The sequence below is a fragment of the Sipha flava genome, unplaced genomic scaffold (genome assembly GCF_003268045.1).
Source record: "Sipha flava isolate LNK unplaced genomic scaffold, YSA_version1 131_pilon_pilon, whole genome shotgun sequence".
NCBI lineage: Eukaryota > Metazoa > Arthropoda > Insecta > Hemiptera > Aphididae > Sipha > Sipha flava.
In genome coordinates this window covers 332,081-345,463 of record NW_020271757.1, presented here as the reverse complement: position 1 = coordinate 345,463, position 13,383 = coordinate 332,081, and the positions used below count along the sequence as shown (strand labels likewise).

The following is a 13,383-nucleotide window of genomic DNA, read 5'->3' as shown; positions in this document are numbered from 1 at the left end:
CCCCCCCCCCCCCCCCCCCCGTATGTACGCCACTGGATAAATGTGTAGTTGAAAAAAAGAAATAATTAAATATCTATTTATGTTTAAACATTTTATACTTAATTTCATTAAATTTTGTTACTTATGTAATATATATGTCTTAGATAATAAACATAATTTTTTTTATAGATTCTTCCAGACTTATATTTGCTACATGGTGGATATTCATTATGATATTGACTTCTTTCTATACGGCAAATTTGACTGCTTTTCTAACTCTATCAAAATTTACATTGCCTATAAAAAGAATTGAAGATATTGCGAATAATGAATATCGATGGATCTCTTCAGAGGGTAGTGCCGTTGAGTATATTGTTAAAGTGGATAATGATTTAATGCCACTTAAACAGTCAATGTTCGAAGGAAACGGTCAATTTATGGTTATCAACATTGATGAAATAGATACAATTTTAAATTATATTTCGTCCGGTAATATAATTAGTTAAAATAACTTTAAGATCACTAAGCTGTTATAAAACATAATATACATTTATGTTTAGGATTTAAATATGTATATAAATTAAATTATATTCATAGGTACATTGCTTTTACACGATAAAAATTGGCTAAATTTTTTAATGTTATACATTGAAAGATCAATAACAGATGACAAGTCACGATGTCGTTATGTATTGACTACAGATCCATATTTAACAAGATCTATGTCATTTGTTTACCCTAAACACAGTATCTTATCTCCACTTTTTAATCCTATGTAAGTAAATCCTTATTTTCATACAATTATACAAATAAAAATATCTAGGTATGTATATATGTTATGGTTAATGCAGAATGACGTTATAGTTAGAATATAATGACATTCTTCGACAATTAATGTTATTTTCCTTCAAATGTAGGAAAATCCGTGAGTTTTTAACGTTAATAAACCGTTAGTAACTGCATAAAATGGGAAATAGGATCGATATCTAATTTAGTAAACAAGGACAACTTTACCTAAAATAACTATTGACTTATTAGGTTTTAAAAAAAATTAATAACACTACCAGACAAGGGCGGACTGAGAGTACTTCGGATCAGGCGGAGAAAGATATGACCGGCCAAACATTTTTTTATACAATTGCTGTTCAACTGATGAAAATTTAATTTTTTTTTATTTTATCATATCTCTGTACCTATTTAGTTTTTATTTTAACAATTTCTAAAATTCATTAAATTTATTAAGTTATAAAATTTTTTTCTATTTTTTTATACTTCATCAAAAGAATATATTCAGATATTTCTAGAGGCAATGTTGCACTGCGGTACAAATAGAATAACATAAAAATACTTAATACATTCGAGCACAAGATTAAAACTATGTTATTTTTACAAAACTATGTCTAAATTTCATTATTCAAAAACTTCTTACTTTCTGCTCGTTTTGCAAGGATTGACAAACAAATTTCCATGTTAGAGTTTAAAAAATGTAATACTAAGTAATTATTAAATTACAATTTTTCAATAGTTTATTTCAAAACATAATGTTGGTAACTAAATTATTAAAATTTAATTTTTTTCAACAAGTGGGATTGAGTTGCAAATATAGGCACAACTTAATTTCCTAAACAATTTTTTCAGTATTTAAATAAATAGTTACTACATATGTACATATAATATGATTTAAGAACTCACAAGTTGTTCATTACTTTCAAATTCATCAACGTTAGTAAGCGCACTACTTTCAACAAGTGGGATTGCGTTGCAAATATTAACACAAATATTTTCCTAAACAATTTTTTCAGTATATAAATAAATAGGTATTTTATAGATACATTTAACGATTAAAATTATTTAATAATAATATATAAGTATGTAGGTATGCACCTATGTAACTAATTTTAATTAATTTATCTATGATTGAATTATGTAAAAACATAGGTAAACTCACTTCTTGATCATTATTGAAATGGTTAAATTATTGTATGGTCCTAAAGAAAATGTTGTATTAAAAATATAAATAAGTTTTATACTTGAACTTTTGATAGTAAAATATTTTTTTTCTGGAACAAGTGTACTTACAGTGTACGAATAAAATGATACAACATAAATTGAAAGTTGCTTATTGTATAAACCTGTACCTGTACCAAGGCAAAATTTAATAAATTATCCCAAAAAAACATTCAGCTTCCTTTACCAGGCAGAGGCACCTTTTGGGTATGTTGTGTGAAGAGGGATTGGTGTATTATAACATAATTATTTCTTTAGTAAAACGACTGTGACTTCTAAGTAAAGCTGAAGTATAAGAAACACTCAGAATTTAAATTTAGGTACATAGTCAAATTAGTATTTAATAATACATAAAAAAAAACAGCCAACATCTTTCCTTTATTTTTAAAAAGTTAAGCTTTCGCTGATTTTTATCATTTCCACAACTAAGTAATTCAGCAGCTCGTTTTATGCAGTACTTTTCAGTTCCGCCTTTAACTGGTTTTTTAAACATTGAATTTTACATATTATTTATTTTTATTTTTATTATTTTGTAATAGTTTAATAATAATGTTTAAATATAAAACAACAAAACAAAAAATATCTGATGAAGTTTAATCGGTATCGATAATTATGTATGGTGGCTGACGCCGTCATAACCTGACGGCCGTATCTACATGATACGTACCTACTACGTATTTTTTCGGTTATTAATAGTATTATTTGTAATACAAAGCCGCTGCCTGCTGATAAATATATTATCGTTATATACATAATTTTAATCTTGGATAATATTTATTTATTTATTTTTTTTTTTTTTTTATTAGAAAATAAGGCTTCAACATCACAGGTTATTATTAGTTATTATAAATACAATTATTATATTTGTACATTAAATGTAAAAATAACAAAAAAAAAGATATGACTTAGTATTTACAGAAATTTTTACATAATTACAATTTATTTATAAGATTTATTTTAGTTAAGAATGTAATGATTTTGGTGATGTTATTTTCATTTAGTGCTTCTTCCATAGTCGGCGGTATTTTAAGGTGGTTTCTTATATCCAGGTACTTCGTGCATTCTTGGATTATGTGATGGATTGAAAGGTCAGTTTGGCATTCATCACAAGTGGGTGGTGGATTTTTGTTGAAGAGAAATGAGTGGGTTAGGAGTGAGTGTCCGATTTTGCATCTTGTGATGACAACTTCCTGTCGTCTGTTGAGATGGTAGGGTGGGGTCCATTTTTTAATATCTTTCTTAATTGTTTTGAGTTTATTTGAGAGAGGAATTGTATCCCAAAACTTTTGCCATCTAGAGTAAGTTTTATGCTTGATGGATGATTTGATGTCATTTGTCGATAAGTCGGAGGATGTTGGATGAGGGATGATTCTAATTGCAAGGTTAGCTGCCTTGTCAGCAATTTCGTTACCGGTTATGCCTATGTGGGACGGTACCCACATAAATTCGATGTTTGAAGTCGGGGTTAATATTTTTTGTATGTTTTGAGAATATTCGTTGGAAGGTAAGGGATTTTTAAGAGCAAGTAGGGCACTGAGTGAATCACTTAAAATTAGGATGTGGTTTGATGTGATCGTCTTTGCAAATACGATTGCTTCATAAATGGCTTGGGTTTCTGCTGAAAATATACAAGTTTCTGGCGGAAGCTTGTGAAGTAGTGTGATATTATTATGGGAGATTGCAAAGCCAACGCCTTGAGTGGATTTGGATGCGTCCGTATATATTTTAGTGAATAGCGGGTATTTGTCTTGGATAATTTCATGAAATTTTGAGGTGATAATATTAGGATTTGTGTGGAGTTTGCTTTGTTGTAGAAGCTCAGTATTGATATTGATTTGCCAAAGCCAAAGGGGATGGTTTGGGTATGTGATTTTGTTTTTAACAGCTGTACGTATATTGAGTTTGTTGATCAGTTGGAAGAAGATGTTATGTATTGATGGTAAGGGGTTTTTAATTGAGATCGTTCTATTTGTGCTTTTGTTATTGAAGAAGTTAGTGAATCCTATGTGATTAGGAGTGCTTTTTCTTTTGATTCCATAGTTTAAGAGTTCTTTTTCTCTGAGTAAATCGAGGGGAAGTTCTCCAGCATGGCATAAAATGCTGTTTGTGGGGCTGGTTCTGAAGGCTCCAGTTGATAAACGAATTCCCTCGTTATGGATTGGGTCTAACATTTTTAAGAGATTTTCTTTGGCTGTAATGTAGATTTGAGAGCCATAATGTATTTGGGATAATATAAGAGATTTATAAACTATATTGAGTGATTTCATGCTGGCTCCCCATGTATGGTGGGAAAGTGACTTAATAATGTTCATTCTGATTTTGCAGGTACTTTTGAGTCTTTTTATGTGTGGGGTCCATTTAAGTTTGTTGTCGAATATTATTCCAAGTATGCGGAGTGTTTTACAAACGGGTATCGGCGAATTTTTAAGATATAATTGTATGTTTGCATTAGGACTAATGTGAAAGCTAATACATTGACTTTTGCTAGCAGAAAATTTGAATCCGGTTTTATGAGACCAGTCTTGGAGTAGATTAAGTGAGTTTTGTAGTATTTCTACTGTTGTTATGATGTTTTGTCCGCTGCAGTAAATGTGACAGTCATCGGCGAATAATAAGTGTTTTGTGGGTTTTGGAATATTTTTAAAAATGTCGTTGATGGCCAATAAAAACATAGTAACACTGATAACAGATCCTTGAGGGAGTCCGTTTTCAGTTTGGTGAATTTTTGATAGTTCTGCGTGAGCTCTGACTTGAATTTTGCGATAATTTAGGAAATTTTGTAAGAATAGAAACATTTTGCCATTAATGCCACTTTTTTGGATGATTTTGAGGACTCTACTTCGCCATACCATATCATAGGCCTTTTCTAAGTCTAAAGATATTAGTATGAGGTGTTGTTTTTGATTTTTCGCATTACAGATATCAGTATGGAGAGTGGAGAGTATGTCAATAGTCGAGTGGTTTTTGCGGAAATCACATTGTTCCTTAGTTATTAAGTTGGATGTTTCTATATGCCAAATGAATCGTTTATTGACCATTTTTTCCATGGTTTTTGCAAGCGTATTAATAAGAGAAATAGGTCTGTAGTTGATAATATTGAATTTGTTTTTATTTGATTTAGGAATTGGTATAATGATCGCATTATGCCATTGGTCAGGATAAATACCTTTGTCCCAAATGGTATTATATATTTGGAGGAGGAGATCATGACCTATTGTGGGGAGGTTTTGTATAAAAGAAAAAGGTATTTCGTCAGGACCGGGGCTTTTGCTTTTACATCCAGATAAGGCATTGAAGAATTCATTTCGATTGAATGGCGCATTAAGGTGGTTGTCGTGTTGGAGGAAATTGGTTTCAAGTTCAATTTTGAGATTATCTTCAACAGTATTTTTGAAATTTATGAATTCTGGGTCATAATTAGTGCAGTCACTATTTTTTTTGAAATGAAGTGCGAAAGCTTCGGCTATATCTGAAGGAAGTGTGAGTGTATTATTGTTGGAAAGTAGATTGGGAGGAAGTAGTTGGTGATTTATGCCCTTGATGAATTTGATTTTATTCCATATTTCAGTTGGAGATGTATTGGAGCTTATTGAGTTGGTGTAAATTTGCCACGATTCAGTTTTACTTTTTTTTGTAATAAATCTAGCTTGGGCACGTGTTTTTTTTAGGTTTATATGGTCAGCCATTAGTTTGGTTTTTTTGAATCTGTTTAATGCTTGTTTATATAAATTAATTGCGTCATTACAATCTTTATTCCACCAGGGAACTTTTTTTCTTTTTTGTTGTGTATTTGTTTTTCTAATAGTCTTGTTAGCGGCTTCTAATATAATGTTGCAGAATTTGTCAATGATCAAGTTAATTTGAGTTTGGTTCGTTGCGAGATGAAGATTAATTGGATTCTCAATAAGATTTTGTGATATAATATCACTGTACAAGTTCCAATTTGGATTTTTGAGGCACCATCGGGAGCGTGGGTGGATTTTAGGAGATTCGTCAAGGATTTTTATGGAGATAGGCCAATGGTCGCTGGTGCTGTATTCTGTGAGGACTTTCCAATCGGTTTTAGGAGCGAAAGCACTGTTTGATATTGTGAGATCAATGGCCGAGAAGGAGTTGTAGGCTGCATTGTGGCGTGTGTATTCCCCGGTGTTGAGTAATGTTATTTGATCATTTTCTAAGAATTTTTCCATGGTTTTACCTCTGGGATCAGTAAGATTAGATCCCCAGATATGGTTTCGGCTATTAAAGTCGCCGAGAAAGAGAAAAGGTTTGGGTAATTGTTTGATGATATCATTTAGATCATTAAGCAAAAGATTAGTACTATCAGGTAAATAAATGTTGCAAATACATAAGGGAGTTTTGAGGTGTAAAGTGATAGCAATAACTTCTAATGGGGATTGGATATGAATTTCGGTGCTATCAATGAGATTGTTGACGAAAATTGCTACTCCTCCGCTTGCACGGTGATGTGTTTGGCGATTTTTGAAAAATCCTTTGTATCCTTTTATGGTAAAGGTGGTATTAGGTCGTAAATTTGTTTCTTGTAAACAGAGGGGGGTTGGTTGGAGGGCTTTTAATCGGTGAATATCGATATTGTGTTTGGCTAAGCCGTTTATATTCCATTGAATGATATTATCCATGGTAAGCAATAACAGAAAATATATAGTTAAGGTTTGTGTGATTTTTCGTTTTGTTTTATTGGGCGTGTTCAGATTTGGATTAAACTTTATTTGAGCGGTTGGGTTTGAAAAAGTAGATTTGAAAGTTTTGTTAGTCGTGATTTCAGTGATTTGACTTTTATGTTTGGACGAATTTTTTCGATTATGTCCATTACGGTTGGTATATCTGAGTTTGTGTTTTCAATCAGTGCGTGGATATTTATTGCTTTGTTGTTGAAATTGTCCAGGATGTATTTAAATTGTATGTAAGTGATTGGTGAGGAGCCATTTGTGGTGAAGTATTCGATAATAGGTTTTAAATTTTCGTCCAAGTTTGTATCCAGACTGCTAGAAGAATTTGATCAGGATTGTATTTTAGGTTTCTTGATAGTTTTTTCATTTTTAGTGTTAGTGGATGAAGATAATAATATATTTGGGGAGTCAAGGAGTATAGTTGACGATGAATCTGACATCATTCTTTTATGTGTTTCATTGGGGGTATGTGACAGTGTATCATTGGGATGATTTAGGGTTGAAGAAAAAAATTTGTTTTCTTCAGTGTCTTCGGTCCAATCAGTTTCGGTTTTTTCAAAAGGTGTATCAAGCTGTGGGCTTGTGGGAGGGGGTGTATTTTCCATTAATTCGGTATGGTTTATAGGCGGGTCTTCGTGTTTGTTTAATTTGTTTGGACTAGATGGTATGGGCATATTTTTTGATTTATCATCAACGTTATTTTTACAATTGTTTGTAGTATGGCCAGTAACTTTGCATAAAAAACAAGTAATTTTATCGTCAGTGAAAAAGATTCTAAATTGTGACTCATTTTGTGTAATTAATAACGAGTTTAGGAGTTTGGGAATGTCTTCGTGTTTGAGGTATATTTGTCTACGGAAACTCATTATATGCTCGTACCCTTCAATATTGATTCCAGCTTTGAGGTGGTTAATTTGAGATATGGGCAATATATCTATGTTTTTTAGGGCGTCGGTAATTGCTTGGTTGGGTATAGAAGGGCATACGTTGGATATAATGAATCTTTTGGCCGGGTTTAATAATCTGCGTATTGGTATATTTTGGTCGTTGATATTTATTGATTGTGTTGTTTGCATTAAATTATCAAGTATTTGTTTGCTGGACAAGAAGACACAGAAGCGGTTGTTTGAAATTCTAGAAATAAATGTAATATTTTTTGGGGAGACAATTTTTCCAATTGCAAGTATGTACTCTTTTTGAGGTATACCATCAATTGAATTGAAGACTAAGGCTTGTTCGCGGCTTGGCGTCTTTTCCATAGCGACAGCAGATGCGAAATTTATACTATTGTTCGTAGTATTTAATGAGGAGTTTATCGGTTGGTCATTAGTGGATGTATTTATATTTATGTGAGGAACGATAGTGTCTGCGGTGAGCGTGTTATCGCTGGACGGTGTGGTTAGAGTGGTGGGTAGAGGAGAAGTCTTGATTGCGATGCGTGTAGTATGATTAGTCGTTGAGGTGGTGGGGCAGCGAGTATTACGGTCGGTGCCTGTCACTACTATGTTTTTGTTTGATTGAAGAGACGACGTAGTATTATATGAAGATTTATAAGATGATGTTGAATTAGTAGATGGTGAGGAAACATTTTTGGTTTTGAGTGTGGGGTAAGAAATATTAGAAGTAGATGTATTTGAACGATTATGTGTGGGATTTTTAGGCGAAACGCCCGTTGGATTTCTATTCATGGCGTAGATATGGGCAGATAGGCTAAGTATTAATTAAAGCATATTACCTTTCCAAATGTCGACGTGATTATTGTGCTATCGAAAAGCTATAAAACGTACAATGCGATAAGCACACGTGTTGCACGGTCGGCTGTTAAACACGAACTGGTGGGATAATATTTTCTAATGTAATTTTAACCTTAAGTCAACATTGTTTAAATTTTATATATATATATATATATTTATCTAATACATACCTACCTATATTCTTACATTAATTTCTGTTGCGTTTGAATTACATTAATACCAAATAATTATTGTATTGTCTTTGTCTAAGATACGATTTTTCATAACAAAAAACTAACAATATTTGTTTATGATGTAAATAGACGATAGTGGTAGCCCAAATTATTCTTAATCCTATCGGCCCAGTCATATATCTCCGTCTCTCCACCCGGGCCAGTCCACCCCTGCTACCAGACAAATTCACAAATCAGATGAGATCGACGAAAAAATAGAAACATATGATAATATTGAAAGTGATATCGATCTATTAGATTTAAACTTATCAACAAACTAAAGGGACATTTCGGTATTTTTTAATGTGTGCCACCAAAATTGTTTAAAAAAAATGTTTCCATTAATTTATCTAACAATATGTTTAATTTTACCGGTGTCAAGTTCTTCTCATGAAACATCCTTTTTTAAATCAAAGATAATCAAATCTTATGCGTATATAATGTGATATATATGTATATTAATATTGATGATGAATCGATAATAAAAACCCTTACAACTTATTGTACTGTTCTTAAACATCTATCATAAAAAATAATTTAATAGTTTTTTTTAAAAAAAAACAATTCATTGTGTATATGATGTTTTATTTATATGTTAATGTAAGTATTAAAATAATACATAATATACACTATATATAATATATATAATATAATATATACACAATATATATAATATAATACATAATATACATATTAAAATTAAGATTAATTCATTTTTATTTATATTTATACTATAATATAATTTGACATTTTTTTTGCAAATATGAATGTTCATTGTAAATAAAAATTGATTGTGTGAAGGGGGATAGAGGGTTAATGTGTGGAGGTCGTAGTCTCCACTTTTTGGAAATACGCTAATGAATACGAATAGGTACTATTTTTTTCTTACTTGCTACACTAAAATGTAGTTAGGCGTCACTGCACAGTATGTTTGCATTTTATAATTAATAATTTATTGAAATCTAAAATTCTGCTACAATAATGAATTATATTACTGTTCTACTGAAAAAAATTAATTAAAATATTAACTTTTGTTTGGTATTTCTAAGTACAAATAGTTTTAATATCCTCTAAGTTGTTCTTCCTAAGTCTACGTGTGTATAACCGAGCACGTGTGTCACTGAAATAGTATAACATTATTTAATATGATTGATAGATGTCGGCGGTGCCTGTAATAATAATAATAATAATAATAATAATAATATATTATGGTGCAGAATGATGTCGTATATGGAGTCGGGAATCGTGAAACATTTGCAAACCAAGGACTTGCCAGAGGCGGTCATCTGCCCACTGAATCTGGGAAACAAGGAACGGCAGCTCCGGAACTCGGACCTATACACCACGTACGCGGTGGTAGTGTGCGGGTTCTCGATGGCCGCAGCCGTGTTCACGCTCGAACTGCTGTCCAGGCACACCGGTTGGTTCGTGGCCGCGGACTTCTCGCAACACCAAGACCGCGGGTCGCACAGCAGCGTCGTCCGGTCCGAAATCGCGGCGTTCGGCCAACCGTCCAAGATCATGTACCCGTTCAGCCACCGGGAGAACGTGAACGCCGCGTCCGCTACGCGTTTCGACTTCCATCACAGGCCATCGCCTCCGTCCCGTGGATTCGCGTCCGTCTCGCCGTCGTCTTTTTTGTTGTTCGACAGAAATTCTCCGCCGCGTCGGTTTCACTATTGATATTGTTGATAACGCGTTGTACACTATCCGGTATACGCACATCGTGACGTTTTTTTGACGATGATTATTATGTTTTATCCGTTCAGACTTTTTTTTTTTTTGTGATAATTGTTCCGTACAAGTTTTAAACAATAAGACACCAACATCAGGAGAAGATCTAGCACTATAATTGAGAGTGGTGGTGAATTTTTCGAAAGGACAAAATGATAAAACATTATTAAAAAATAACAAAAGTAAATTATTAATTAAAAGTAGAACTTTATTAATAATTATTAATTTTTAAAATTAAATGACAAAGTTTAATCTCATTTTTTTATTGCATACGAGTATATTAATTTATATATAAACATGAAGGACCTAATCTTGATAGTTTTTTTTTTCCTTGGGAGATCATCATAATCTTGGATTGACTGGCGTCTGGTGTCTGGTCAATTTTATGCCAAAGTTAAAGAAGTGAAATAAGTAATAATTAGGGCAAAGAACTTGTAGCTCTAGAAATTCACCAAATATGCACTTAAATATACAAAATATGCTTTTTAAAATGAATTTTTTTAAACAAAAAATTTAAACAAAGAATTTTTCTGTAGGTACTTATTATAATGAATACATTTTATTTACAATTGTATTTAACAACTTACAAGTTACAATTAATTAATTTGGTTTATTTTATAGGTTTTCTTGTCTGGATACTTACTTTAGGCATTTTTTTTTAATAAATAGTAAATAGGACTGTTTAACCGTTGAGAAACACAGCGATTACCGAAATATGAATATGTCCGATGTCGGCGACAGGTGTCTCCGTGGTCCGTATCAATATTTTGTGCGTTGAACAATATTATCTCATTTGTTTATAAATAAAATTAATAACCCAATAATAAATCTAATCGACAACTCTCGAGACGTGTTTTTAGAAACACGATGATGGGCCTGGGAAAAGTCAAAAACCATATAAATATTATGATCAAAATTTAAAATAATTTTAAATTCAACGTTATTTTGTTTGTATAAATAAATTAATAAAAACGTCTACGAAAATTTTTTTTTTTTTTTTAATTTTAATCAAGAATTTATACAATCTATACCAAAAAAAAGTACAATAAGCATAATGTATGTTTTTTTTTTAAATTAAGTGCAATAGCTTGAGTGCCTTGAAGGAAGAAACCGTCCATTGAAGGTACTTCGACGTGAATTTACAATTATTTAGGTATTTAAGTATTTACATTATGTTTACTTTATAAGGTCACGAAAAAATATTGATAAATAATAAATTATTTAAAATATGCATCTAAAAGTATAAAATGGAAGAAAATATGCCATAAACACCAAAAAAAAAACGCAAAATATGCATTTTATGCAGAATAAAATTTCAAAAATAGCTTTGTGAAAACATGAAACGTATTTGTTTCGCACTCTGCTATTTTCGTGACTGTACAAAAAAATATGCAAATGCTACAAGTCCTCTGCTCTAGTAATAATCTACCCACTGACAATGTATATTATATATATATATATATAATACTTTCAATATTAATACTGATAGTAATTATGGATAGTCATTTATATATTTTTATACTCCATCGGCAAACCACCCATGTAAACATTTAGGCACTGGTGACTCAGTGACAAATATAGCTCGTCCTATCTCTGTCCAGCTCTTGGCATCTAAAATCACTACTCCAGCTTGATTTGTGTTTTCAGTTCCTCCCCATATTATTGATGATAACACCACACCGTCATCCTCGCCCTGTATACCAATTACAAATGTTCATTATTATTTTATTATTTTGTCAAATAATAATACTATAATTTTTTACAGTTCATTACATTAAACATACAGTTAATAAACAGTATTAATTTGTAACATATTACTGTAAGTTGGATAAGTATGTAATCAATATCTACCTACTAAAATACACATATTCACTTATTTTCACTTTTATTCTGTATAAAATTGTAACTTATGATAATATATATATATTTGAAAATACTGTGTGCTGATAATATAAAATAGTATTTATACGAATATATTCATACCAATTATTTCATAATAATTGTATAGACTAAAATACAACAAGCACAATTTATACAAGTACTTGAGCATCTGGTGAAGAGACGAAAATTGGTTCACTGGGATATATGTTCCGTTCACTCCACGTTGAGCATGTTTTCTTGTAGGTATCCACTTTAATAAGCTAAACACAAATCATAATTTGAAGTAAAATTCCGTGTTATGCGTATATTATTCTTGTCCACTTTTAGTAAAAGTTTTTTAATACTATTTACCGTTCCAGGGTTCTTAGCATCAACGTCAGACGATATTGCATAGAAAAATCTGTACTTATTGCCAATTTTGCGGTCATTAATCCTGGGGGTTTCACAACCCAGATCACATAGCTTTTGAGGGCATACATAATGATAACTATTTCGTGCGTTATCACTTGTAGTAGAATCGTTGTACACTGGTAAAACGAATCTCAAAGGTCTACTTCGAAACATGGTTGCATAATCAGGGTTTTTGTTGAGATTCTAATAAAAAAAATTAACAGGCAAAATGCTAATTATAACTTTGACTATTGTGACAAAGTGAGAATTAAGTTAATTCTATTATAAGAATATGGGACGTACTTTTCCTTTATATCAATTTAATTGGGACATAAGTGTACTTTAAAAAAATATTTATATATACTATAAGCCAATGGCATAATTTCAGTGGAAAGAGGGTCCCGAGGCTCAACTCTCCAGAGGAAAAAAATATACAATAGTCATAAATGACTCACTATGAAAGTATAGAGAAAATAAATATTAATTTATATCATGTGGTTGTAAATAATTCTTCATTTGTATTGTTAGGAACCCTTGCACACACACTTTAGATTAATAAGCATATTATACAATAATATAGTAATGTCAGCAATATGTATATTTTTTTTTGTAAGCGACTGCGTCGCCAAGACAAGAACGTAGAATAAGCAAGAGTCAGTCGTGAACAAGTAACCGATTCGTATAATACTGTGTCGTTAAAATATTCTTATAATAAAATAATTAATAAAATATTTT

General features: G+C 31.4%; 2 protein-coding genes across 3 annotated transcripts in view; one reads left to right on the top strand and one right to left on the bottom strand.

Annotated features, from left to right (window-relative positions):
* The window catches only part of LOC112694600 (glutamate receptor ionotropic, delta-1), a 19,848-nt gene extending 9,328 nt beyond the window's left edge, over positions 1-10,520 (top strand). The window contains exons 6-8 of the mRNA XM_025570126.1: positions 169-468; positions 577-754; positions 9,861-10,520. Coding sequence (XP_025425911.1) covers positions 169-468; positions 577-754; positions 9,861-10,326 — 944 coding nt within the window. The 3' untranslated portion in view covers positions 10,327-10,520. The remainder of the gene's footprint in view (positions 1-168; positions 469-576; positions 755-9,860) is intronic.
* Positions 10,521-11,716: 1,196 nt separating this feature from the next.
* The window catches only part of LOC112694599 (carotenoid isomerooxygenase), a 12,278-nt gene continuing 10,611 nt past the window's right edge, over positions 11,717-13,383 (bottom strand). For both annotated transcript variants that reach the window (XM_025570125.1, XM_025570124.1), the window contains 3 exons: positions 12,610-12,852; positions 12,420-12,518; positions 11,717-12,070 (listed from right to left, as the gene is read on the bottom strand). In XM_025570125.1, coding sequence (XP_025425910.1) covers positions 11,894-12,070; positions 12,420-12,518; positions 12,610-12,852 — 519 coding nt within the window. In that variant the 3' untranslated portion in view covers positions 11,717-11,893. The remainder of the gene's footprint in view (positions 12,071-12,419; positions 12,519-12,609; positions 12,853-13,383) is intronic.